The sequence below is a fragment of the Theobroma umbraticum genome, unplaced genomic scaffold (assembly GCF_002168275.2).
Source record: "Theobroma umbraticum cultivar Fairchild unplaced genomic scaffold, ASM216827v3 scaffold_12.1, whole genome shotgun sequence".
NCBI lineage: Eukaryota > Viridiplantae > Streptophyta > Magnoliopsida > Malvales > Malvaceae > Theobroma > Theobroma umbraticum.
Genome location: NW_018397269.1, coordinates 117,790 through 145,730, shown reverse-complemented (window position 1 = coordinate 145,730; position 27,941 = coordinate 117,790). Strand labels below are relative to the sequence as shown.

Here is a 27,941-nt window from a genome sequence, read left to right as displayed (position 1 = left end):
TATGAAAATTTGAGATCTAAAGCCCTCGTTAAAAGTCAACCCTATATATAACTTAATTAGTTATATATTTAACTATGCAATGATTTTCTTTTATTAAGTGCCAATTCTTTCTTCGAGTTAAGGGTCGCCACCGCAATAATAAGAACAGTAAAAAATCACTTTAACAGTCCATGGTCGACATGAGGAAAAATCCCAATCGTGTAAAGGAGTTAATGTAGAAAAAATTTGAGATACTACTTGTTGTTCAATTACAGAAACGTTTGTTTTCACTTATTCTATGGGCACTTGAATATGCTACAATGGTTCGATGTATATGGGATAAGATTTGTAAAGATTGGTTAAAAGACATGCTCGAAGAAAAGAAGGAAAAATGCAAAAGCAGAGGCTAGTGTCACTAACATCAAGAATTGCAATGCCAAGACCATGGATCACAACTGAATTTTGGGATGCCTTTGTTGATAAGGATTGGAGTATAGATAAATGGCAAAACCAATCCTAAAAATTGAAATAAATCACTTAACACAAAAAAAGAGAGAGGAAATATTAGAGCACACTGGTAGCTTAATTTCATTCATTGTTCATGCCAAAAAGATGGTATGAACTATTGCCACTCAATTACTTTTCTTTTGCTTGTCAATGACGGATTTATATAATGTTTATGCATTATTAGTTCATATAGTTGTAAATGAATACAAGCAATCAAGTTCGATCAACTAGTCACTTGTTTTGAAGTAATTAACTACACTTATAATTGTTTAGGGGGATGCGATGATTTTGTAGACAATAAGTGCCCAATTGGCCTAATTTATATTTAGCTTATCTATTGCTTAAAAGTGCCAAATAGAATTTTGTTAAAAGCTCTTAAAAAAAAGTAAAGAATAAAATTTAAAAAAGAAATGCTTAAAAAAATTCCAATTAGGAGCTTTCTCTTTTTTTAAAAAAAAAAAACACGTCAGCTTATTAAGAGAGCTATTTTTTCTCAAAAAGATCCTTTGTCTCAAAAAATACTCTTTCCTTTCTCCCTATCGATCTCTCACTCCTCTCTCCCTTTTTGCAAATCATCATTCTAAGATTTTTTTTAGTTTTTACAAAAATTAAGAAAAAGAAGATTCAAAATTCAAAATTGTATTCAGGTATTATTTTTTCTTTTTTTATTTTATTTTTTATTTTATTTTTTACTTTTTTTAGACTTTAAAAACTCTCTTCATTAGTTGATATTTCTCAATTTATTGCTTGATATGACAATTATGTGATGTTTATTTATTTTTAACTTTTTTATGGTATATATAATATTTGATGATTATGATTGAAATAATTAATTAAATAGGTCAATGATTGTTGAGATAAATTAGATGAAAATTGAAATAATATTTTTTGATTAGAATTGTTGAGATAATACTGTTCATAGAAGTAAGTTTTGTTGGTAAGGACATCAATAGCTAAATGTGATTTTCCTAAATTATTACTAAGGCCTTAAACTTTTCTTCTTCTTTTATGGGTTCTCTTCCATTGTTAGGGTTAAGGGTTTTAGTAATCGACTCACTACTTTCTTTCATCTCTCATTTTTTTAATTTGATTCAATTTTTCTCTTGATTTTATTTATTTATTATTATTCAATAAAAAATATTTATGACTTTTGTGTTACTTATAAATTATTTATTGAACTCTTTTTTATAATTTATTATTAATTATAAACTTTATGTTATATAAAAATCTTTTTTATATTTTCAAAATTTTATTTTAAATAGATAAAAAATAAAGGTAATTTTTTATTTTGAATACATAAATTCGTGACTAATAAAAAATTATTTATTAAATATCTTTTATGGTAATTTTAACTAATATTAGAATTTATATAAATTGTTTTGTCAAACAACTCATCTATAAAAAAGAGTTTATAAAAAGTAAATTTATCAAATAATTTTAATTTAATTTTAAAAGTTATTATTTTTCAAAAAAGTTTTATAATAATTTTTAAATTAAAAAAAAATTAGGCCAAACATGCTCTAAGTCTAAAGTTGCTATTGTATATAAAAAATTGATTAACTTTTACTTTAAAGTTGATAATTTGACAATGTATAAAAGGTTAGAAGCTATACTTGTTGGAACACTGTATCAAATATCAATCTTAGATTTATTCCTAGCAAAGAGATGTTTGGCCCAAAAAAAAGAATCGTGTTTAAGCCATATGGGTGCTATACTTGAATTGAATACTATGAAAGTTTTCCCACTTTAATTTTTAATTCCCAATATTTCCTTTCTTTCTGCATTCTATATATATATAATCAGCAAATGTATGGTACTTGTCGGTAATTTTGGTGGTCCACAATTAAAATCTGTTTGATCTTATAATTAAGCATTCCTTTTTTGGTAATGGGTGGTCCAAAATTAAGACACTTTTTCACCGAATCAAAAGCTTCTCTTTTTGTCTCTCTTTTTTCTTTTTTTTTTCTTTTTTCGGTTTAATTATTGCCTTGTAATGGTCTCCTAGGCGCTAGCTATCTCTTTGTTGTTAATAACCAAATTGAAGGGAATTGATCATTGTTAAATCTATAATGCAAAATGGAATAGTAGAATTAATAGTAATACTAAGTCCAATAAAGTTTTTGTTAGATGAGTGTCAATTCCTCTAGGTATGTCTAAGATCATTGCACTGTAAACACCGGTGGATTTAGAGTGGCCAATTCCTCTAATCCTCTATTACATACGTAAAAGAAAATCTCAAAAGGACTTCTTCCTCAAGCCACGTGAAAACCATAGAAGATAGGAAAAAGAGTATTGAAGAAAGAAATAGAAGAGTAGAAAGAGAAAGAAAAAAATAAGTAGAAAGGGGCCGTACGTCCATAGTCTATTACCTTATTGTTGTGAGCTCGATGCTTCATAGAAGACTAACACATGCCATTTATTCCTTCTGTATATACCCAAAATCAGTTTTGTATACATGGATATGTGACGCACTTACACCACGTGCCATGTTCTTCTTTGTTGAAAGGGACAACAACCACCTAAAGGGGCCCTCACAAGGCTTGAAATTTAACGTCCTCAATTAAAATTGAAGCACACTTAGAAGTTGCTGTTTGAATCAGATAAAATGACTTAGACACTATAGCATATCTGTCAGAAATCATACAACCGAAATGTGTGGTGATGTATATTACAGGTCAGAGGCTTAAGAAACCCTTGCTCTTCAAGCTCTCAACAGTGTCCCTCAGACTCACCTCCAAAGGAACGAAGCTGACACCCAAACTTTTTGCTTTCTCCTTGGATACCTGGTAGGTTTGCTCAGGAGGCTTGCTATGATCTTCATATCTGTCATGAATGACAGAAAACATGGATCTCTTCTCAGAATTTTACAATTCATCAAATACTTTTCTGGAAAGAGAAGTACAATATTACAATAATCACGTAATCTTCTTTGAAATGAATGTCAGTCATGCCTGCAGTAAGAAATTTTGAACCACCCTCTTGTTCAAAGAAAACAACTAAAATTTTTAGAGATAATCCCTTCGCCATTGCATTCCAACCTAAAACACAAAAGATATATATAGCCACCGTCTAAAGCACTCTCATGTTCTAATTACCTAGTAATTCACTCATTTGATCATGGCTACAATGATTTAATTATTTTCCCACTCTGTTTCCTTTACCTAGACTAAAAAGTTCACATTTAACTATCCAAAGCCTCACTTTAGCATTGCTCCAACTTATCAAGCTAACACTCAAATAAGAGAATAAAAAATGGTTTTAGAACAAGAATGTAGTAAAAGCACAATGTAATTAACTGAAACACGTCACAGTATAAGTTGCATAATTGAATTTCACAACTGGAGCTATGAATGACACTAAATAGCGAGAAAGAACCGTAGCTTACTTTTCATTAAGGTGCACAGTAGGGTGAAGTTCAGACAAGGTCTTCTGAACCTCAGAATAGGGTACAGATCTTTCGACTAGGCAATATCTGCCACAAGCTGAAGGAACCTCAAACGCTTGAATATGTGCGTATGCAACATCTCGAACATCAATAAATGCACAAGTTGGACTTGGGAAACTGTGTTCTCCTGCATCCAAAAGATTTCCACTGTTTGAACCGCAGAAATATATAGCAGGGACTAATTATCCTTGGAAGGATCTAGCAGCAATCACGGATTTGATGCAATTGGCTGGAAAGCAATTTACCGGGACATTTAAAAACCTTCAGCAATGCTTTACTGGAAGAATTAGTAAAATCATTGCAAGTTGAAAAACACAGTTTTCGTTTGGGAAAGGATTATCCAATACCGTACATGTTTTTGACTGGTTTCTCAGATGAAACGTAAGCCAGGACAAATGATTTCTCACTGTATTTTTCCTTCTAGAAGGTGGTTAGATGGACCAACAAAAACGAGGTACATGAAAGATGCATGTAATCATGGAGAAATGTACCTTTTGTGAGGTTTAGAATCACCTCTGATGAGGAATTTAGAGCTGGCTGTAAAAGAGGACCGAATACCATTCCTGGATGTATTGTTACCACATCGATTCCAGTATCTTTTGCAAACCTCCAAGCTGCCTGCTCAGCTAAGGTTTTTGAAAGCATATACCAACGCTGGAAAAAACCAATATATTATGCAGAACTATTACTAGGACAATACCATTCCAAAATAAATATGCATGTATTTTTTCTGTTTATCATCTAAGCAAATTTGATTTCATTAGAGGATACAGTAAACTGAGAAGACAGAAATAAGATATACTATGAATTTTAACTGCATAATTTAAGATCATGTGTAATATTTATAAACACTTCCGGATGTTTGAGTATGTATCGCATTGCCTAGATAGCCTACTTAGATGTTCTTGATGCTGGAACAAGCTGTGGAGACCATGACCTCATCAACATCTTACTGTCGTGTGCAAGTTGTGTTGACAGTGTCAGATCATGCAACCAATGCATGCATGACTTGATTTCTGCCTTCTGCCTGTAGCTAGTGTAAGGCAGTCCTTTAAGCTCTGTTTCTGTGATCTTTAAGACGAGTTTTATCTTGTTCGTTTATGTTGTAATGCAGATTATTGTTCCTTCTTCCTTAATGAAGTTATAGTGAAGTTCTCTTTTCTTTTTCTTTTTTTTTTCTTTCTGCAATTCAATGCTGCATTTATACTTACTTTCTGTTCTTCTAGTTCAGTTTACTTGCCAAATCCTAACAGACGTATACAAATAAAATTAGCCTGAACCAAGGATATACTGTTGCAATATGCTTGAGTCTTCATTGTCTGCTTTGCAAACAAATGATTAGGCAAGAGAATTTTAATATTACTTGAAAAGTCCTAACAAGAATCGAACAAATAAAACATTGAGAAATTGCATTGGTAGTTCATTCATAGATTAGTGACATTCACCAACAGTGAGATTAGAGTTAAAAAAAAGTGTACTCTATTCCTGTGTTAACAGACAGGAGAACATAAGCCAGTAAACTTCATATAGACAGATCACTTGCTCAAAACGCAAGGTATAAGAGATTAATTTACATAACTGCCAACCCTATCTCCGGTGAACGTATCTGGAAAAGACGATACTATTAATTTATGAGGTTACTCAATTGTAGAATCTTGAAAAATACATTAGGTGTGAAATTTGCAGGGCTTATCATAAATAATTACCCAGAGATTAGCAGAAGTACACACCTTGCCTTCCTCACATAGAACTGGATCTGAAAACCAAGTCTCATCAACCACCACATCCGGAGTCAAAGGTCTTCCATTATGTACAACTGAAGCCAGGGAAGACGTTATGACAACTCTCTTGATTGAAGCTACTTTTGCACATGATTTAAGAACATTAAGTGTACCCTTAACGGCCGGACCAATTATTTCTGCCTGAAATTGGGAGAAGCAATGAAATTTTTGGCATAAAGATTTGATGATAATAAGTGACAATAGGCCACACATACATATTGTCACATGAAGATGATATCATATAGTTGCACCTTAGAGCCAAAATTCTATGACATCAAACGGATTCATCATGAGTACCAAACTATATTAATTTGTGATGGAGTCCAAGTTCAATCATCCTACAATGGAAATGTGTACGTTATATATAGTCATAATTGTATTTGAAGTGTCTCCAAGGGATACTCTAACAACTAAGAACCTAGAAGTCTCAGTTTCGAATTGGAACATGATTTATAAGATAGAAGAGAATTATCTCTTGTTGTATACTGTAGCCTAAGATCTATATGTAATATATATATATATATATATATATATTTATATTTTGATGGGTGAAATTTATGACAAAGTGGAAATATAAAAAAGGATGGACCTGTGGGTCAGCAGCGGAAAGGAAGACAGGGGAAGCAGCATGGAAAACACCTTGGCATCCATCCACTATGGAGTCAAAGCATCCTTCATCCACCAACTCTGCTTTGAACAAATGAAGTCTTTCCTTAGCTCCCTCGAGTGAAAGCAAATGTTGTGTCTTCTTTGGATCATCTGTTGCATATTCGTATATGAAATCTTTAATTCGAGTTTAAAACTGACTGGAGGAAAACAAACGAAAAGTAGAGAAGACAAGCAAGAGGAGCAGCATAACTGACTTGGGTCTCTAACAGTGGCCTTGACAGTGTAGCCTCGTTGGAGTAGCAACTTAACAAGCCATGAAGCTATGAAACCAGACGCTCCGGTTACACATACCACCTTCTCTGCTCCACTCATTCTCCACTCAACTCCAAGTTCAAAATGCTGGAGCTCAACTCAGTAGACTTGGCCTCAACTTTTAAGAAATTCAATATATGATTTGCCTCCCGGAGACACATGGGTGTATCCCACTAGTCGTATATTTTATATGATGAATCTTGACTAACATTTTCAATTATAGTCACCATTAATTAACTATGAATAATTTAACGAGTTATAAGATTCTGCCACTCATCTTCCACTAACCTCAATTATGCTAAGTCGGTAAGTCACCAACCTTGCTTCATATCAAGAAATCCTCTATTTCTTTTTCTTGTCTGGGAATAGGTAAAATATAAAAAAACTTTCTAAACACACTCTAAAACACATTTTAGCTGTAATTATGAAAAATCATAATTACTCTCAAATAATTGACAAATTAAAAATATACAAAGAATATCATAATCTAATTTAATTAAATAATAATAATAAAAATTTTATTCAATGTTTATCAATTTAAAAAATAAAAAAAGATACCCATAATGATGAAAAAAAGGGAAAATTAAAAGAAAGAAATTAATTATTTAAAGTTGTTTTATTAACAATTCAAAAAACTCTAAACTTTGAAGTGAAAAACAAAAGTCTAAAAAAAATTAGTAATAATATTCAAATTAAACTAGATATATAATTTAATTAATACATCACCAAAAATAATAACTCCAATTTTATAAAATTTATAATTTATCTCACAAGAGCTTCGTTGAAATCAGATCTATCATCTATTATTGATGAAGTTAAATCTACTTTTGTATTCTTCCAATCTATTGGGTTTATCATCTCATTAGAGAAACGATTTTATTTTAAAATTTTTGTTAAATTTTGTTGCTATTAATTATTGGACTTTACAATCAACTTAAAAAAAAAACAAAAGAAAATAGAGATGGAGGTGGTGATTGATAGGAGATGTAACAAAGAGAGAGAAAGTGTAAAGAGAATTTAGAAGATAATAAAATTACTGAGGGAAATTAGGAATATGGGTATGTTAAGATTTTAACATTTTATTAACTATTTGACTATTAATATTGAATGGGTATTGGTTAAGGGTGAAAACACTGCATTTTGAACTAAGAGAGGCTAAAGTGTATTTTAAGGGTTTATCAAAGGGTGGTTTTGTATTTTAAACATCAAGTAGGAACCACGAAATGGACAGAGGACTATTTCAGTTAACTTATCTAAATAAAGTCTTCTTTAATCAAAGGAAGAAGAAAAGCTAGATCTTCAATATGGAAGGATTGATCAAGCCTTGTTATGTTGGTAGAAAGCTTCAATTCGTAGACCTGTTCACAAAACCCTTGCAACCAGGGCCATTTAAGATGAGTGTTTTAAATATCCATACTCATCTTGAGGGGAGTACTAGAGATTGAATTTGTTTAGAGTTAGTGTTTTTTAAATACTAACAGTAGATGAGCTTGAGAAGGAAGTTAGAAAAGTTTTAATATTTTTATTTAAGCCTTTGTTTGATCTTGCAAATACCCTAAAAGCTTTGGTTTTGTGTTATTTAATATAGGGTGTTACCGTTCATTAAGCAGTAATTACTGAGGTAAGTAAAACTTAGACTAACAGGCATTGTAGGAATTTCTTAGACTGTTTTACCTTTCCATTCAGTTATTAGTTAGTTTCTAGCAATTTTTTGTTTTCCCATTAATTAATTGTACTGGGCTTGTAAAAGACTTTTTACAGTTGGTAGTGGCTTTGTCCAAACAAAATCATATTCTTCTGTTTTTGTCTACAACAATGGTCGAGTGCTTATGTATTTCTTGGTTTATGTTGACCTACTTTCAACCGGCAATGATAAGCATGCTATATAGAGTAAGTGGTTGCTTAAATTTATCAACTAGATTTCACTTAGGGAGTTAGGTAAACCACACTATCTTCTCAAAGTGGAAGTTGTCCCAACTAAGGCTGGCTTGCTCTTGACACATCATAAATATATTTTGGATTTACTTCAAAAGACCAAGATCGATATTGGAAGCAAAAATTAAGGACCAAAAAAAAAAATGGAAAATCTCCACTCCAATGTTTCAATATCATGCTCGTGTTCTTGAAGATGGAAGTTCTCCCATTGATGCCACAATTTAGAGGCAAGTCATTGTTGCACTTCAGTATCTTTCGATAACAAAACCTGATATAGCTTTTTTCGTGAATAAACATTCACAATTTATGCATAAGCTTACCGAGTTGCATTGCAAAGGTGGTAAAAAGAATTCTCAGATATATCAAAAGCACAATTTATCATAGTTTGCTGCTACATATGTCTCATAACTCCTCACCGTCTCTTATTGCGTACTCAGATGCTAACTTGGTTGGAGATAAAACTGATCGTGGTTATATATATAACTTCAACTTACATCATCTATTTCTCTGGAAATCCAGAGGCTTGGGGATGTAATGAACAAAAATCAATTGCTCCTCTTGCTTCTACTGCATCAGAGTTGGTTTGGATTCAAAATTTATTAGCTGAGATGCACATTAATAATTTGCAACAATCACCTTTACTTTGTTTTGACACTATGGGAGCAAGGTTTTTATCAGCTAATCTAGTCCTGCATTCCAAAATTAATGGAAAAACATCCCTAAACTTTCACTTTGTCATAGAGTTTCTAAAGGTCTGCTCCAAGTGCAACATATTTTCACAAAGGACCAATCAGTTGATACGCTTACAAAATCTTTGCCCAGGCCACGCTATGAGCTACTAATTCCAAGATTGGAGTCTCCATTGTCGCCTCAATCTTGCTAGGGCGTATTATAGATAAGTTAGATGAACATTAGAAAGTTAAGTTAGCTACTTACAGATAAGTTTAAGCCAGAGCAAAGTTGTATATTGTATTTTAAACTATATATAGTTACATGTAGATAAGATACTTATCCAAATCTTCTAGTATATGTCTACCTCACCGTATTGTATTATTTATTACATGCATTATAGGGCATACCAGAATACATATGTACTTATTAGAAAGTTGATCCTCGAAGATGGTGTTTCCTATTTAGATTCAATCCACCTTTCCTTCGTTGTCTTTTAGACTTTGGCTGCATTGCTATAGAGAAAGGTTGACCATTTTTTTCCTCAACACTGTCCATTGGTCTTATTACGTATACAATGCATTATCTTTCATGCTTAAGGGCTGAATTGGATCATACATTTGATCTAGGAAGATCCATGGTGGGACCGATCAATCCGTACACCGGCGCCCCACCTTTGGATGGTGGTGGCGATATATCTTTGGCCTCTAATGCCTGGCCTTACTTCCTCTTGAGTGTGATCTTTCCTCGCTTCATGCAAAGAGACAACAAGAAATGGTGAAGGTAGACGGCATGAACATAACTAATTAGGACACGTACGCCTTTTCTTTTCCTTCTTTTTTTAACCTGTCTTTTTTATTACAGTCTTTGCTTGCATTCTTATGATTTGAGAGAATACAGATGCAAAGTTTTTGATCAAATCAAATACATGGCATGATCAGTTTTTGATCGGGATATCATTCAGTTTGGCTTGAATTAATGTTATTACCCCCCCAAATTTTCTTTGGGGAAGGAAAGGATGGATGATATTCGTTTCAGGAAGAAGTTAAAGTGCACAAAAAAAGATTGGACAGGCCATCCAATAAAGAAATGCTAGCCAAGAGTTGCACATATACTTTGATTGCTAGATGCACCTACTTTTCTTATAAGGTAGTGTAGTAAATTTACGCTTACGAAACTGTTCATTGGTGTATATAATCTTATATACTAAACGCACCTTTAATTTATTAGAATTTCTAACGTTGAGGTGGAGAGCACACCAAATGTTTAAGGTGAATGGACTCCCATTGGCAAAGCTGTCTCCTTCATGTTCTGGTGGGAAGCCAGCTGATGGACAAAAGCCACACTGCTATAAATTAGGGAGCGTGACTTGGGAAGTTAAAAAGGCTCAAAAAGTTTATACAAGAGAATATTTTTTAATTCAAAGTTCAAAATTCTGCTCTCTTAATTAGCTAGAATTGACCAAGTAAGAATGAATTTGTCTTTGATTCTTTGTTTTCAAGTGCCAAAGCCATGGTGGTAATTGATCATTTTCTGATAAAAACTTAATCAATGCATGGTGGGTGAAAGGTAGCTTAATTGTTCATTGCACTTTTGTTGTAACCCATTTCCATTAGGTTAATTTAAATTTGACAAATCAGGGGGGAGAAACTTAAAGCCAAAGGCTAAAAACAATTCCCCTTGCCCGCCACCTTGGTGGTTAGATTTAAAAATAACAGGGAAGCAGCTTTAATTAATTCTGATTTTGTAATTAATGGGAAATATGATGTTGGCGTTACATGAAAGGAAATGGTTATAGTGATGAAGCTTTCACAATTCTAATTTCAATGAAGGGCGTGAGTCAACCCGTTTGAATCTAACTACAAACATTTCATGAAAGTCAATTATGGAAAACCCCCCCTTTTTCTGACAAACAATTCCTTTACTTGTATTCTTTGATATGGAACAACTAAGATAGTTCCAAGAGCTAGCTTCCTCTACCATGCTCACCTGCTCCTTCTCAAAGATGATTCTCATTGCATCTTCTATAACTTGGGCAAAACTCAAAAGATTTAGTCCAACGCCTAGATGACTACTTCTTCCCCGGCTCCGGGGCCGGAGGTGAGCTTGTCCCTTACATTGCTGCCTTGCCCAACTCCACTTGAGGCCTTAAAGCCCGAAGAAAGAGGCATCCGCCTTATCCAACTTCTCCTAATATGTGCCAAGCATGCATCCTCCGGTAACCTACACCGTGCCGACGAGTGTCTCCGGCAAATATCGCTGCTTGCCTCGGTGTCTGGTGACTCCATACAACGTCTTTCGGTACGGTTTGCCTCTGCCCTCGCTATCCGCCTTGTCAAGCGTTGGCCTGGCCTACATAAGGCCTTGAACTACACTCAATTGACAAAACAAGAGTTTGATGATGCGAAGCCCCTCTTGGGCCGAGCCTTTCCCTACCTCGGGTTGTCGTATGCTATCATAACCCGTACATTGATCAAGGCAATGATGGGGGAGAGAGTGATCCATCTTGTGGATATGGGCTCCGGTGACGTCAACTTGTGGGTTCCACTCCTACGGACCTTGTCGTGCATGCCGGATGGGCCTCCCCATTTGAAGGTGACTTGTATGAACGCTAACAAGGCTGTCGTCGACAAGTTAGGAGCAAGGCTTGTAAAAGAGGCAGAAGCACTAGCCATGGCCTTCCAATTCAACCCCCTAAATGTAAGTCTAAAAGAGCTAACGTCGGATATGCTTAAGGTGAGATCAGGAGAAGCACTAGCTTTCATATCTATCTTAAGCCTCCATGCCTTATTAGCAGAGGATGATAGAGTCGATGCACATTTCGGCGACAACAGGAATATAAACGGCATCAAAAATTCCAAGCAAATGTGTCACTTCTTAACGATGATCCGGTCATTGTGGCCCAAAGTCTTACTTGTAGTGGAGCAAGAAGCGGATCACAACTTGAACCGGTTAGTTGATCGATTCATGGAGGGATTGCATTACTACAGTGCGGTGTTCGACTCAATTGATGCAGCATTTGGGGGGACGTCAAGTGGGGAAAGGCATGCTTTGGAGGGAATGTTTGGGAAAGAAATCGAAAACATTGTGGCGTGTGAGGGGGTTGAGCGAGAAGAGAGGCATGAGAGGCATGGCAGATGGATGGTTAGGCTTGGGCAGGCTGGGTTCAAGCCAGTTCAAATTTGGTATGACTCCATGGAAGATGCTAAGCTGATGGTGGAAGCAAGTGGCAAAGATGGTTACAAGATTGTTCAGGGAAAGGCAGCTTCGATGATTTGTTGGCATGATAGACCATTGTATGCAGTATCTGCATGGACTTGTTAAAAGGGTATATTATATAGTTTGCGGTGTTGGTCCAAAGGAAAGGACAAGTTTCTTGTCTGCATGAATTTTGCGATTTACCAAGTTTTATTTGCTAAATAGTTTAATCAAAGATGCCAAATATGTTGGATGTTGGATGTTGCTAAATAATTATAACATTTCCAATGGGGTCTAATGGTGTGTCCATGGGATTACTTCCTACAAGATATTAACCTCTATCTTCGTTGACCACCACAAAAAGTTTTCTTCTACTAATAACTATTAAGATGTAATATATTATTTAATTAAATCTCAAAATTAACTCAGTCTCATAATTATTCGACTCGGGCTTGCAAAGTAACCCATATACTACTTTCAAACGATGCCGTTTCTCCTGAAAACCTGTTTACGTTACATTTTCAATACCCCCCGCTCCTCTTTGATCCTTTTGTTTTTCTGTTCTAGTCTTCTCTGATCTATACCATCGCAGTTCCACCACAGTTTACCATAAAAAAACTACATCGTTTTGAGTTCTACATAATCAAAAAGAAAAAAAAAAAGCTTCTGGAAGAGCCACATCAGTGAACAATCCAAGGAGAATCCTTAGTTAGCAATAACTAGCAGATTGTAAAGTGGCATTTCTCTACCCAAAAAAAAATTTTCATATACAATTTCCTAATTGGATCAGAAAGACAGCCTCCTTCCTTGATAATAAGTATAAAATCACCAAAGCATTTTCTTAATGTCTAGAAAAAGAAAATCCAATCGTAAGAAAACCATGCACGAAGTTTTCACGTAAGCTGTAGTATATATTTCCCAACTATGCAAAAATTTACACAAGAATTCAATTTATGTGATTTCTAAAGCCTAAACTTACATAATAATTGCAATACAATGCTAGTATTCACAATCCTTTGATATAGATACATATGCCTACACAATCTGTGTACAATCCCATTAACTAAAGGACACAAACTGACTTGTTCTCAAACAATCAAAATGTATGCATTCCAATATCTAAAACTGACCAACTTATCAAAGTTTCCAGAGAAACCATATGTGCATGCTTTTCTGAGCCCAATAATAGTGAGGCAGGACAGATACAACTAAGGAGGACAGTCATTTGGCATTATCAAACATGAAAACATTAATTTTGTTGATGCCAAGATCAGATATGGGCTCAATTGGCTGGTCATCATCCTCCACGTTACAAGACAAAAAGCTTGAAGGTTCTCTGCTGAATTCATCTACAAATAGGAAGAACACTCCAGTATTGTAAAAATTTCACTCACACAATGGCAATGCAAGCAAAGCAGAATCTAAAACAAGTCAAAATCTTTATCTTCACAACTAAGGATTAATCAACAAAACATTTTGACTAATGTAAATTGTGTTAGCTTTAACTGCGCAAAGTTTATAACTACTTCTCATCCTAATGAAAATCCATGAACACCTCAATAGAAAAGCAAGTTATAACTTACCAAAGATTGTAGTTAACGAAGTTGATGGTGGGGTTGACATGAAGTTGAGGCCAATATAAAATACGATAGCTAACACTATTATCACCATAGCATAAGTTGGAACAGCCAAAGCCCAATATCTGAAAGGTAAATCACTCACAACATAATTTTCAAGTTACAGTGATAGAAATCTTGGCAGAAAAAATTCACTACCCTTTTATGTCAATAGAGATTAGATAATTAGAAGATTAGTGAACAGACCAACAAAGGGAGAATCTTTCCAAATTAGGTACTTTCAACTTAAGTTATAACAAAACTGGTAAAAATACTAACATATTTCAATTGCCCAAGTCATTCAAGAACTTCTCTTCCTGCTCAGAGCTTCCAGCAGAGGTTATTAATTCAAACTAAACTCAGTTTGACCCATTTGTAGATAAAAACATACTAGATGTAACCAAACAGTACTAGTGAAGTTTTGGCTCAAAGGCACTGTGCGTGCATTAGCAATGCATGGGAGTTCAAGAGGTCCAGAGTTGCCCTAAGGACTTGCCCTATTCAAAACAGGGTTTAGAGAATAGCAGGATTGGTGCAGAATTCTTAGCAGCCTACATAGACGTGTATTATCTTTCAATTTAATAGAGAGTAGCAGAGAGAATAATTCAGAGATTACTTCAGCTTCCTTTAACTTGCAGTAAGGGTATAACTCCCTGCTTTCCACACCTGCCTTAATTTTTTCCCCCTTGTTTTCAAAAAAATAAAAAAAAAACTGATATAGCTTCCTACTATCTACTACCCTTTGTTTTCATTATCATAAATCCTAAGATCTACACATCAATACATTCTCAGTAGAATTTTAGATCTGCAATGATCCCTTAAACACTAAGCCACCAAATGTGTAGAAAAGGTACTGCTGAACTAAGATCCTGCATGAAGAAGGCCACTTTTTCTCATATCATTTCATCTATTTTCACTTAAAGAGACAAATGTGACTACGAAGAATTTTTTTTTTTCTAAAAACAACATTTAGTTAGCAGAGGAAATATTGCTGACCTGCTAGGATAATAGAAGATCCCAACAGAATGTAACCAAGGTTCTGGAATATATGCCCATACCAAGAAAATAGCTGCTCAAAAAAATTTACAAAAATTTGTGAGTATTTTTAGATCTTCTAATAAATCCCTATCCCTTTGCTTCACTAAATATCAAGTTTTAAACAAGATTGTGCACTAAATTACACAAAGAACAATTTTGCTTACCAGATTACAGGCAATGGACAAAGAACATAGGAACACCACAACACCAAGCAAAGTGCATTTACATGCACAAAATTTCAACAATTTCTGTGATTTTTCAGGGCACACGACGATATCCGAGCATACTCAAAATATCACATAGAAAAACATCACTGAAGAACCATGACAGGATTAAACCAAACTGATAAATTACTAGTCATATTTTAATGTTTCCAATAAACAATACATGTAGAAGCCTGCTTGTAAGCATGGTAGATTTCCTTCTAATCCAACTCATCTTCTACATATCATCAACTAAAGCTCTATTTCATTGTTACTTTGCTACTTGGTTTTTACAATTTACTCTCGCTTTTTAAAAAAAAATAAAAGAATAAGCAATAATAAGAGGAAAAATCATAATTCATACTGAACAAATGATTAAAAAATGACATCGGTTCTAACGTAACTATTCTATATTAAAGCAAAGCTACATGTAACTCGTTTAGTTCTCGAAGCAAGTAACTTAAGCAATCCAGTATTCACTTTACATTTCCCAAAAGGAAAAACAAGTAAAGCCACAACCAGAATGTATAATAATCATAGAACCTAACAAATGCAGCAACATGGAAATAAATGAAACGTAAGAAAGGGGATACGATGAGGAGATTAGGACCTGTAGCAACAACAGTTGTGATCGAACCAACAAACCCATAAACCTCAGAAGGTTTAGGACCGTGTTCCCCTGACACTCCAAAACCAGAACTTGTTCTTTCATCAGGGTCAAGAAATGAGACAGATGCCGCTGCTCTTCTTCTCTTTGAAAAACTAAGGATTCTCCTCGGACTGTTCACTGAATGTGGCTCTTCCATATGTTTTTCTTCCCTTTTCTTTTTGATTATGGAGAACCCAAAACGATGGTACACTGCCGTGGAGCCGCGTTGCTGGAGATGGGAGAAGACTGAGTAGAACCAAAAAAAATAATAAAAAAGAGAGAAAAAGGAGAAAAAGAGGAGGCGGTTCCGGAAAATATGACAACGTGCAGGAGGAAACCCCCAAATAGTCCTTTTTGGGAAAAGATACATGGCTCACGTTAGCAGAGGACTACTTAGGAATTCTAACATATACAAAGTAGCTAGGGTTTAAGAAAAGCCTCAAAAACCACCAAATTACTTTCTTTCTTTAAAAAAAAAAAGAAAAAATGTAAATAAAAATAGGGCTTCCACTTTCCGTATTCCAAGCACACGTTTATAAGCAGGGCTCCTTACTTCTATGAAATTGCAGCTTTCACAAACTTTTAAGCATCAAAACAAGTTGCTAACACCAACAAAATAAAGCAAAAAAAAAAAAAAATCTTTCTCCATTTCTGCTACCTCAAATTTTCACTTAAAACCCAAGGAAGAAAAGAAACTGCAAAAAGAAAGGGACAAACTAGAGGAGAAGGGGAAAATAAAAGAAACCCAGAATTTCTTATTGCATGAAACAAGGTAAACAATGTCGATGGATCTCAATGATTACGCTATCATCAAGGAAGGAGAAGCCGAGATTCTTATGCATGCTAAAAATGAAGTCTTTTACAACAAAACTCAGGTTCCTAATTTGCTTTTTTTTTTTTTTTAATGTTTTGATTGAATTCATTGTTATAGTTTTATTGGTTTTTTAGTTTTATTTGAGGGGTAGCTTTTGGTTTATTGTCAAGTTCTCTTCTTCTGACGAGTTGGGTGTTTTAAGAGAAGCTAATTATGGGTTTTGTATGAAATGTCTGGACTTCTGCTTAATTGGTTGAACTGTTGGGCAGTGAAAATTTGATTGAATTTCTTGTTTTTGTGGTGAGAATTTTTTTGGGTTTTTAATTTTAGTTAATTGGAAGCTTTTGGTTTAATTAAAAAGTTGCATTTTTTGTATATGATTTGTTGTTGGAAAGACTCTGCTGGGGGGTCTTCTAAGTTAAGCATTGATTGGCTGCTGAGAAAAGGTGGAAAGAAAGCTAATTGGAAATTTTCTATGTAATGCTGTCACTGAATTACCTATTATACTCTATATGTAGATGTTTTGGACTTTGGAGTAGGATGTTGTTTCCTCTGCAGTATAATTGTAGTGTTAGTTGTTTTTGTAGTTCTTATTCACTAGCTGAGGATCCTAATAGTTCACTATGATGATCAGGTTAACAACAGAGATATGTCCATTGCTGTCCTGAGGACATTTATATCAAAACGGAAGCAGGAACATGAGGCGTTTTTGTCTAAAAGAACCAAACCAGCACCAAAGGTGTCTGAGAATAATGGTTCTGTAGCCAATGTAGAAGAAAAACCTAATGAGTTGGATATGAAGATTGAAAAATCAAATGGAGAATGTGAAGGGTCTGAAGAGAAATATCAAGAAGAAACATGTAGTACATCAGAAGAACCAGTTAAGACAGAGGGAAAAGCTCAAGGGGAGCTCAAACCATCAAGAGTTCTAGAGGTTCTTCCACAATCTTCTATTCTTGAGATATAAATTATGTGCTTCCTCCCAGTGCTAGTCAAGTCATTTTCTGAGTTCTTTTTCTGGTGATTTTTAGGCGCTATCAGCATCTGGGTTAAGGGCTCTCAGATATGCTCAGGAAGTAGAAGGGGTTGGTCAAGTTGTTGCCTTAGACAATGATAAAGGTATTTTATATGTATTTTGTTTGAAGGATCATTTTGGACAAGGGAGGACCTGTAGTTTCTACCTTTCTGGTTCCTATATTTCATGCTATATATGACTGTACGTAAACGCAGATTTTACCTATATGGTTGACTTGCTGCTTATATATACCAATCCTATGTGTCTACTTGCAGGGGCGGTTGAAGCTTGCCAAAGAAACATAAAGTTCAATGGTTCTGTAGCCTGTTCAAAAGTGGAGTCACATCTAGCTGATGCTCGTGTATACATGCTTACCCACCCAAAAGAATTTGACGTGGTATGCATATGCTATTTTATACTTCAAATTATCAACTTTACATGTAAATCTTGTTATGCATGTTTGCTCAACTGGTGCAAAAGAAATTGATCGGATATGCATATGCTCATTAAAGCTTTAAATCGAACTTTGTCGAAGATCTCCATCTTCTATGGTATAGTTCTTATTATGCATTCATTTTTTGTCAAAACCACTGTATACATTGTAAAAGAAAAGTTTCTTAATCAAATGGGAATTTGTAATTGGTTTCTGATCCACAATTCATAATTAATGGGTAAGTTTTATTGTTTCTGGGGTAATATTCAAGGGTAAGCTGTGCTAATACTCTTTATGTTTAAATCTGTGTTTCAGGTTGATCTTGATCCTTATGGTTCACCTTCCGTGTTCCTGGACTCTGCAGTTCAATCTGTTGTTGATGGGGGCATGCTGATGTGCACTGCAACTGATATGGCAGTTTTGTGTGGGGGTAATGGGGAGGTTTGCTATTCCAAGTAAGATTGTACTACCTTTACCCTCATTTGAATTATGGTCTTGAATATTTGGCAGTATCTTATAACTGCTTGTGGAAGCAGATACGGATCATACCCATTAAGAGGGAAATATTGCCACGAAATGGCTTTGAGGATTCTCCTAGCCTGCATTGAGGTAGCTTCTTCTCCTTCAGAAGGCATGTTCTTTTAGCATTGGGAGCTCACTATACAGCTCAAAAATCTTGCTTTGGTGTGAAAGGATTGTGGCATCTAGGGCTCCTTTATTCTTTCACTAGCAAAACTTCTAATTGGTAAAGGATGTTAGAAAAGATAACTGGAACTATATCTTGTAATCACATTGTCTTAGAACTGCATTTTGTTACACAATGTACTTTCTGCGGAAAGCTTTCTTTTAGAATTGAATTCCAATGATAAACTTCTTATCTGCCATAATTGGTATTTATTCCTTCCTGAATACAGAGTCATGCGAACCGCTACAAACGTTATATTGTTCCAGTGCTATCTGTCCAGATGGACTTTTATGTCCGTGTTTTTGTTCGCATATACTCGTAGGTGGCCTATTTGTTTTAATTTAGTTTATTAAAGTAAATGTCACTCTCACATAATGATGGCGGAGAGCAATTAATTCAATGCAGATCAGCAAGTGCGATGAAGAATACTCCCCTTAAGCTCTCATATGTCTATCAGTGCACTGGTTGTGATTCTTTTCATCTACAGCCTATTGGGAGGACTGTTTCTAAGGTGTGCTTTCCGATTTATCATGCCATTGGTGCTTCTTATTTGTTATTAACATGCACAAAACTTACACCATTTGTTTTTCTACATAGTTGAGTCATAATTTAGGTGCACATCTGAACTCCTTAAAAGAACATTCATTGTCTGAGCATTCAATTGCTTAGTGTTGCTATTGGTGAAATGTTCATGCCACTAGTAGAAGAGTTTGGATAATTCGAAAGCTTTTATTCTGATACATGATGGTAGACTGCTCATAATTTTTCATGTGCCTGTGTTTCTTGCTATTGTTTTCAATGTTTTTAACTATGTATCTTAGATTATGTTTACTGGTGGTCATCTGATGTAGCTGTATCAGATTTTCTTTATAAATACTTTCGTATGCTTATTTATCCTTAGTTGGCCTCTGGATGCTTGTTTCCAATATTTTCTTGTGGATATTGCCTTGACAAATGACACAACTTTTTGCATGATAATGGTGGAACGGTGAAGGAAACTTACTCTGAAGAAAGATAATTGGTGTATTATCCATCTTAATTTATAGAAGCCCATTTATTACTTTTATTTGTGGAGAGTTTGATTTCAATGTTAGACATAATTAGAAGGAATGTATCGAGGTTATTATATGGCATGGAGTATAATGGTATAATTGTGTTTTAATGATGGATCCAATGGTTTATTATATATTGTTTATCATTGACATCTGTGTGCTTTTTACATCAAAGACATTCTTGATGTAGCTTAATTTTGGATTGGACAATATTTTGATCTACGTGCACCTTTTTAATTTCAGAATACCAGTGTGAGGTATCTCCCAGGCTTTGCACCTGTTGTCCCTCAAGAGTGTAGTGATTGTGGAAAGAAATTTAATATGGGTGGACCTATATGGTCTGCTCCCATCCATGATCAAGAGTGGGTAACTTCCATAGTAGCAGATGTAAAATCAATGAAGGACCATTATCCTGCCTATGATCGCATCTCTGCTGTATTGACTACAATTTCAGAGGTATGCATTTTTTTTTCTTTTAATACTTTCGTTTGGGTGTTCTTTTCTCCACCCTTAAAACATAGTTGTTCAGGTTTTAGCTCAATAACCATTTGAGCCGTCCGATTTTCCATGCTGATACGAAATTATAGAATAAAGGCTCAATATGATTGCATTTTGACACAAATATTTCGAAATGTGAAAGTGTAGGGATCTTTCGGAGATAAGATGGGTATCTAAATTGTTTGTAACTAGCAGAAGTTGAAATTTCATGCAATAAATATGACTAAACCTATTAAAAGAACAGGGTTCTGCTCTTTTTTTAAATTTTTAATGTTCTTTACACAATTTGGAATATCTTTGCAGGAATTGCCTGATGTTCCTCTCTTTTTGAGTCTGCACAACCTCTGTGCCACACTAAAATGCACTTCCCCATCTGCGGTTATTTTCCGCTCTGCTGTGATCAATGCAGGATATCGTATTTCTGGGACTCATGTGAATCCATTGGGACTAAAATCGGATGCCCCCATGGATGTCATTTGGGACATAATGCGTTGCTGGGTAAGGGTTTCTTTCTGTTGTTCCTCCATTTCCTTCTCTGTTTACGCACACAATGAATATGGGTGAAACAATTAAACTTAATTAAATTATTGGACTTTCAAACTCCTCAACACCCCGCATACATTAATTTGGTCAAGACAAGTGTGCTGAAATGGTTTCATAAGTTTCTGTTTTCTCTATAGGTTAAAAATCATCCAGTGAAAGCTCAACCGCCTGATCAGCCAGGAAGTGTAATACTTGCCAAAGAACCAGTTCTTCAAGTATGTTTTACATGCTGCTTTCTTTAGATGCATACTGATTTCCCCAGCATCCCCGATATTCTGTGTCCTTGTTTCATGTTCTACATGTGAATAGATGCATTCTCCAACATAAACATGCACATAAACAAGTTGAGATTGAAGGTGGGAAAAGCTCCTTTTAACACCCCTGCCCCCACTTTTTTTGGGCAGGCAAATTTCGCTCGAGCTGTTGCATCCCTGAGCAAGGCACAAGCTAAGAAGGTTGCTCGTTTCCTTCCAAATCCTGAGAGGCACTGGGGGCCAAAGCTTAGGGCAGGTCGCCAAATCACCAGCAAGCACATATCACTTTTGGGTGAAGAGGCAGTAAATGGATGTCTCAACCTTCAAGAAAGTGAGCGCGAAGCGAAACGTCAAAAGACTGAAAAGACTGAGGATGCTAATGCACCCGAATCATAGATTAGGTAGTCAAGCCAAGGTGCCAGAAAACTTATCTACTGCCTCAGTGCCTACAATTTGTCATGGCTTTTGAGAGAGGTTAGAAGTGGAGCCTGTGCGACCATAATCAATTTTGCAAAGTGTCTGTTTGAAACCTATTTGAATTATGAAGCAATTTATTGCAGTTTTGTGGTCTTAGAAATCTGATATACGGTGTTATTTATTTGATATTAATGTAACCTGTTTGTTTCTTTGGAAATTTGGATTCTTAGCAATTTGGGTAGATATGATCTGGCTAAAGTATTGATTTGCTGCGCGATACTAATTCTAACATGATACTAATTTTAAGGTAATTGCAATAGTTTTGAGATTTTATTTCATTTGTAAAGCGGAAAAAGAATTAAAAGGAAAATGCTACCTTTCCTGGCTCTAGTGCTGTGTTCTTGTAGATGAACTTGCCGCATCAATAAAATTATATAAAAAAATTTGCACACTTTATATTAAATTATCGTTGTAATATAGTGGTAAGTATTTGCGCGTGTCACGAGGCTAGTTAGACTAGATTGACAAAAAATAAGGATAATTACAAATGAAGGATAATTTTGTTCGATTTACGACTGTTGCCCAGCTAGGTAGACTAGAATCACAAAAAGGCAATTGATTAAACTTTTCATACAGATTCCAAGGAATAGTCACTTGGGAACTCAGCTGCATGTCGCTGTAGCTAGAAAAAGAGTCATCTGATTGCCCTGCCTACGAACATAAATGCATCCACCACTTTATTAAACTCAGAAACAAAGAGCCCTCAAGCAAAAGCTGCAGGTGTGGACGAAGTGACTGCTTCCTACGAATCATGTGTAGAGAACCAGTCTCGATTAATTATACCAACTTGCCAAGTTTAGCGGGATTGTTTGTAGCTGTAGAAGTTTCTTTTGATAGAGAAATAACACATGTTGCAATGAGTAAAGTGAAATATATTAGAGATGATAGAGTTGAAGATTAGAGTAGTTTTTGATTTATAAGTACTTTGGTGATAAGTGATGAGGAATAAGAAAAGGTCGAGGAAAGCGACAAATTACAACCGATGGAAAAGGTTGACTAGGATGAATGTTTGGACAAATGTTGAGGGACCTTTCAAGATAATTTCTGTTGGGTTTTTAAATTTCTTCTTATCTCTCAACCTCCAAAGCTTTTATATTTATATTACTCAAAAAAACTTTCTTAAGAATAGTTTAGAAAATGTGTTTGTCATGGAAGAGCAATTAAAGAATAGTTTATGGGATATTAAAAGAATGATATGTAGTTGGATAATAAGTATAAGTTGTGGATAATAGAGTAGTGACACTTGATAATGCGTCACATGAATTCTTAAAGAAGAAAAAAAGAAAAATGGTAAAACACGTGTTCTTCAAAGAAAAGTTAAAAGGAAGTTCTTTTAATTATTCCTATATTTGAGCTACCAAGTCAAACTCTTTAGAACATCTTAAATGTGAAAGTAACTCATTAAACCTGTCACTCGTTTTGAGTTACTTCCACTTTTTCGTATAAATAACTATTACATGCTTGTTCTTGAGCGTCTTCTGCACTTAGAATGCCCTTGGGCACTTCCGCACTTGGAAAGACTTCAGGTGCTTCCATTTTAGAACACCTCTGATGTAATTTTTTTCTGTATCATAGTACTTCAAAAATAATAGTTAGTCAAAATTGACTATCTACATTTTGCCCTTGCATTAAAATTCTTATAAGGAGTTTTATGCATAAAATAAGAAGATGCATATAGTAATAAGCAAGACGACTCTTGTGTGTGTGTATATATATATATATATATATATATTTGTTTTTAAAGAATAGCTTGCAAATTTATTTATTTATTTATTTATTATTATTATTATTGTTGTTGTTGTTGTTGTTGTTGCTGCTGCTGCTGCTGCCGTTATGCATTACGCATTTGGAACGTCCTTGGGCGCTTCCCAGTTGGAACGCCCTTAAGCACTTCCGCGCTTGAAATGCTGGGTGTTTCCACATTTGGAATATCTTTAAATTGGATTTTTTTAAGCATGATAATAAGAACAAAAAAATTTGTTTAGGAAATTTAAAGCGTTAGACTCATACTAGGAAAATAATTCTGGAAAGTCTACTTGGAACGCCTATGGGCACTTCTACACTTGGAATGATCTTAGGTGTTTTCGCATTTAGAACGTCCTTTGGCGCTTTTACATTTGGAACGACCCTAAGTGCTTTCGTGCTTGGAACACCCCTAAAACACTTAACATAGTTATTTTTTTAGCCTCTTGCATAAAAATTTCATGCATAATTAGAATATTACATTAATATCAAACCTTGTGTGCAAATGAATTTATTGATTTATATATATATATATTTAAAATCCTCTAGATAATAAAGAATTCATAGCCTTTTACTGAATCTATTCCATTTGTTATTCTTTTCCATAAGACGAATAAAATACTTGCCATGAGCTCAACTGGAGTGAAGCAAGGCTGATTGAAAACTACCATATCCACTAGAGAAGCTTACTTTGACCGAACGGTCACAAACTACCAAATAAGGCATCAGAAAGAATCATTGTGCATTGAATGTTAAAGACATTCTTATGCTTTGACTATATGGAACAGAACCTTTTACTTAAGCACCTATGAAAAAAGAGTATTAGATGCATTAGTAATTTAGCAACCTGGTAGGTTACAATTTCTTTGCTTAAAATTATTACTAATAAAGTTATCAATGCCATCGCCTATAAAGTACCCAATTCTTGAAAAATTACTATACAATTCTTGAGTGATGCAGAATACACTAAAGGTAGTAGAAAGAAAAACTGAAGTAGCCCTTGAAATGTAAATTCTTTGGTGATAGGTGGTAAGGAATAAGAAAAGGTGAAGAGAAGTGACAGATTGCTGTGGATGAAAAGGGTTGAGTAGGATGAATGTTTAGATGAAGATTGAGAGAGCTTTTAAAATAATCTCTGCTGGGTTTCTAATAATTTATTCTTCTCTCCCAACCTCCAAGGCTTTCATATCTATACTGAACATGAGCATTTTCTCAAGAGTAGTTGGGAGAACACGTTCAATCATGGGAAAATGTATTTGTCATGAAAGAACAGTTAAAGAACGGTTTATAGGATATTAAAAGAATGATCATGTAATTGAGTAGTGGGCATAAGTTTTTGGTAATGGAGTGGTGACAATTAATAGTGCGCCATGTGTATTCATAACGAAGAAAGAAAGAAAAAAGTGTAAAGCACATGTACTTCAAGGAAAGGTTAAAACGAAGTTTTCTTAACTATCTCCATATTTGAGCCACCAAGTTAAGCTCTCTAGTGTTGGGATAAATTCTACAATCAATTGGGATTGGTTAAGGCTTGATTTCTATCATGCAACAATATCATTCATGTTGAATGATTAGAGGTTTTTCTTTATCAATAAGATATCAATTATAATGAGTTATAAGCATAATTTCAAAATGTTCATAGTCAATGTATCATTGAAATCAGACATCAATGATGCTCAGAAACTTGTATATTTTATATTTTTACTTTGGAAGTAAGTAATAGATCTCATAGATTGAAGTATAGAGATATTTGAAACTAGAATATAGGTGTTTGCCAAGGAGAGCAAGTTCACTGAACATGACCCTCCATGAGAAGTGCATTTGGTAACACACTCCAATGTTTATGCAATACTTTTCATGTGTTAGTCGTATAAATACTCCCTAGACTTGAGACACTAAGTTGTTTTATATGTGGACTTCTATGCTTTAATTTCATCCTTACGAGTGCCTAACCAAGGATGCCTAAACAAGATGCTTTTGGGTATACTATGAAGCATGTAAAGGTAAATGAGTGGTAAAAATAAGAATTATCACCGTAAGTGTTTTAGAAGACATATCTTATTAGTTATTGGTTAACATTAGCTTATCGAAGTCCTTGGCCAAGGTCACATGGAGATTATAAAAAAGTTTTATAAGTCTTTATAAAGTTACCACTATAGTTGCAAGAATGAATATGAAGGTCAATACGAGTAGACAATATACCGAACTCTTATCATCTCCGGGATATATGATGAGGGAATGAATTACATGGATAGAATGTACACTGAATGATTGTCAAAGAGCATTTTGACTCTCCTAACAATTAGGTGGCTTTGATGCATTTATAGATGCCAATCTTGGTCTATGAAATTGATTATAAATTAAATGACTGAAATTTTTATTAATCAATTAAGTCGTTAATTAATTCTATTGCCAATATGTTAGAAGCTTGATGGGTCACACACAATGATTGCATTTAAATTAAATTCGAAAAGTAATTATTTAAGTTAGACTTAAATCACATGCTAGGTAATTAACTTCTATAAACTTAATTAAAAGAGTTTACTTAAGTTTTAGGCATAATTATAAATAGTTATAATTATAAGGCCTTGATTGCAAAATATAAAGAAAATTAATTTTGATTTTAATTTTCAAAGACTTAATTGAAAGAGTTTAATTAAATAATGGGCCCAATGTTATAATGTGTTATAATATTGAGGGCTTAATTGTAAAATTAAAGTATTTTAACCTAACTATATAAGTCACCTTTTAACTATTTTTTATATGAGAGATTTCACAACAGAAGAAACTTAATTTTTGTCAAAAAAAAAAAAGGTTTTTTCTCTCTTTGCCACCTTTTCTTTTGTGTGAAAGAGGAAATTGCTTATAAAATAATTTTCAAAAAAGCTTTGGCTAAGCTTGTGAAAAAGAAGAAACGGAAAATTGTTGTCCTATTTGTTAGTACAAAGTATAGTTAAAAACTCCTTCCTTTGTTGAAAGTTCTTGTGCAATTGTGTGTATTATCATTAAAGGCCAAGCACTTGATTGGCAAGGATTTTTGCTCTTTATAGTGTTCACGGGATTGGTTCGAGAAGTGCCATTGTGATTACAAAATCACTTGGCAAGGTAACTTTCCAAATAATAATTAATTTTGTAGTTTTTTGAGTTAAATATCACTAAGGTGATCCATGTGTGGAGTCATGTTTTGGTTGCTTAGTTCTAAAGTTTTAATTTTCTTTCCATTACACATTTTTTAGCATACCGTCCACAGCCAAATCTATTATCTAGAACATCTTAAATGTAAAGTTAACTCATGAAACCTGTCACTCGTTTTAATTTACGTTTACTTTCTCATATAAATAATCATTCCATGCTTGTTCTTAGGTGCTTTCGTGTTTAGAACACTCTTAGGTTACGTTTGGTATATTGCTGGAAATATAATTGCTAAAAATATGAGTTCTGGGTATATGATTGTTGGGAATGTGATTACTGAGAATATATCTTTGCAAAGTTTAGTATAATACAAAAAAAAATGATAATTGCAGGAAATGTGATTGCTAAGAGAATTATATTCTAATGCTTGATTTGTAAGCATTTTACAGAAATGTAATATAAATTGACAAAATTACCTTTATGTATAAAAAACATATAAGTTGAGTAAATTTATAATTTTTAATATAAAATTTGACTTCTCAACTTTAAGCAAGTAAAATAATAAATAATAATATTAAAAAAATAACATAATATTTTTATATTAATTATTTAAATATTAAAATATGTAAAATTACTAAATATTTATTTTCACTTTAAACTTATAAAAATAAAAAATAAAAAACACTATCCAAAAATAAATCTATCGATAGATAAAAAATTCTATCCATAGATCACATTATTTATCGATAGATTATACTATCTATTAATAGATAAATAGTGGTTGCCAAAATTTAAATGCAATCCATCAATAGATGTTCTCATCTATCGATAAATATTCAATTTTAAACGTTTCTGATGCTTTCTTTCTCTCATAAACGCGGCACGAAACATCTTTTCCTCTCAAATCCTCTTAATTTTTTAGTAAATTTTCTCAATTCTAAATCATTTAAATGTTTCTCTTAATTTTTGACATCAAAAGCACAAATTTTTCTCAAAACGCTTCCAAATTTCTTTAAAATTTGAATTAAAGTTTCATAAAACCCAAAGTCCTAATCTCTTTAATTTTCAAATTTGGTGGTGAAATTTGACCAAATGTGCTAGTGACAGGCTACCTTTCCTGCAAACACTGAGAAAAAAGAGAAGAAGGTAAGGTGAGAAGAAGGAGAAAAAGGTAGGAAGGAAGAAGGAGAAGATAAGGGTCGGGAGGTTAAAAGGGTCGAATGAGATGGACAATTTGAGAAAAAAAAAATATGTAACTTTCCCTTTGCAAAAGGAAAGTTACTTTCCCTCTATGAGAGAAGGGAATGTTATTCCTTTCTCTCATTGTAATGTGATTACAATTGTAAGTACATTA

The 27,941-nt window shown here is 34.1% G+C and overlaps 3 protein-coding genes and 1 pseudogene across 6 annotated transcripts; 2 read left to right on the top strand and 2 right to left on the bottom strand.

The window, feature by feature from the left end:
- Positions 1-3,161: 3,161 nt before the first annotated feature.
- On the bottom strand, positions 3,162-6,702 carry LOC110425855 (phenylacetaldehyde reductase-like). 4 transcript variants are annotated; one of them, XM_089785208.1, is made up of 7 exons: positions 6,576-6,702; positions 6,302-6,471; positions 5,662-5,853; positions 4,423-4,585; positions 3,872-4,058; positions 3,462-3,464; positions 3,162-3,294 (listed from the first exon to the last, which is right to left on the bottom strand). In XM_089785208.1, the coding sequence occupies exons 1-7, from the start codon at positions 6,691-6,693 to the stop codon at positions 3,162-3,164; spliced, it is 966 nt and encodes a 321-aa protein (XP_089641334.1). In that variant the 5' UTR covers positions 6,694-6,702. The 4 variants fall into 4 exon arrangements, with proteins under 4 accessions (XP_089641334.1, XP_089641332.1, XP_021296592.1 ...); XM_089785206.1 differs by lacking the exon at positions 3,462-3,464 and having other exon boundaries at positions 3,162-3,309; positions 5,662-5,932; positions 6,288-6,471; XM_021440917.1 differs by lacking the exon at positions 3,462-3,464 and having other exon boundaries at positions 3,162-3,309.
- Positions 6,703-10,973: 4,271 nt separating this feature from the next.
- LOC110425928 (scarecrow-like protein 3 pseudogene) lies at positions 10,974-12,646 on the top strand (annotated as a pseudogene).
- Positions 12,647-13,318: 672 nt separating this feature from the next.
- On the bottom strand, positions 13,319-16,314 carry LOC110425751 (Phosphatidylinositol N-acetylglucosaminyltransferase, GPI19/PIG-P subunit). Its single transcript, XM_021440742.2, has 4 exons — positions 15,903-16,314; positions 15,048-15,120; positions 14,019-14,137; positions 13,319-13,784 (listed from the first exon to the last, which is right to left on the bottom strand). Exons 1-4 carry the CDS (start codon positions 16,309-16,311, stop codon positions 13,657-13,659), a joined length of 729 nt encoding a protein of 242 aa, XP_021296417.1. The 5' UTR covers positions 16,312-16,314; the 3' UTR covers positions 13,319-13,656.
- A 131-nt stretch (positions 16,315-16,445) lies between these two features.
- Positions 16,446-21,869, top strand: LOC110425750 (tRNA (guanine(26)-N(2))-dimethyltransferase 2-like). The gene is made up of 12 exons (XM_021440741.2): positions 16,446-16,816; positions 17,390-17,689; positions 17,787-17,874; positions 18,046-18,167; positions 18,519-18,658; positions 18,740-18,812; positions 19,118-19,206; positions 19,294-19,399; positions 20,184-20,396; positions 20,742-20,936; positions 21,119-21,196; positions 21,386-21,869. Exons 1-12 carry the CDS (start codon positions 16,721-16,723, stop codon positions 21,629-21,631), a joined length of 1,746 nt encoding a protein of 581 aa, XP_021296416.1. The 5' UTR covers positions 16,446-16,720; the 3' UTR covers positions 21,632-21,869.
- Positions 21,870-27,941: the final 6,072 nt, after the last annotated feature.

Coding starts and splice junctions, on each gene's coding strand:
- LOC110425855 (XM_089785206.1), bottom strand. CDS start 6,693: ATGAGTGGAGCAGAGAAGGTGGTATGTGTAACCGGAGCGTCTGGTTTC. Junction 4,586..5,661: donor TTCTATGTGAGGAAGGCAAG/GTGTGTACTTCT, acceptor GGTTTTTTCCAG/CGTTGGTATATGCTTTCAAA. Junction 3,310..3,871: donor ACTGTGCACCTTAATGAAAA/GTAAGCTACGGT, acceptor CATTCATGACAG/ATATGAAGATCATAGCAAGC.
- LOC110425751 (XM_021440742.2), bottom strand. CDS start 16,311: ATGTATCTTTTCCCAAAAAGGACTATTTGGGGGTTTCCTCCTGCACGT. Junction 15,121..15,902: donor CACAACTGTTGTTGCTACAG/GTCCTAATCTCC, acceptor TTTTTTGAGCAG/CTATTTTCTTGGTATGGGCA. Junction 13,785..14,018: donor TTCGTTAACTACAATCTTTG/GTAAGTTATAAC, acceptor TCCTATTTGTAG/ATGAATTCAGCAGAGAACCT.
- LOC110425750 (XM_021440741.2), top strand. CDS start 16,721: ATGTCGATGGATCTCAATGATTACGCTATCATCAAGGAAGGAGAAGCC. Junction 17,690..17,786: donor AACCATCAAGAGTTCTAGAG/GTTCTTCCACAA, acceptor GGTGATTTTTAG/GCGCTATCAGCATCTGGGTT. Junction 18,168..18,518: donor ACCCAAAAGAATTTGACGTG/GTATGCATATGC, acceptor TCTGTGTTTCAG/GTTGATCTTGATCCTTATGG.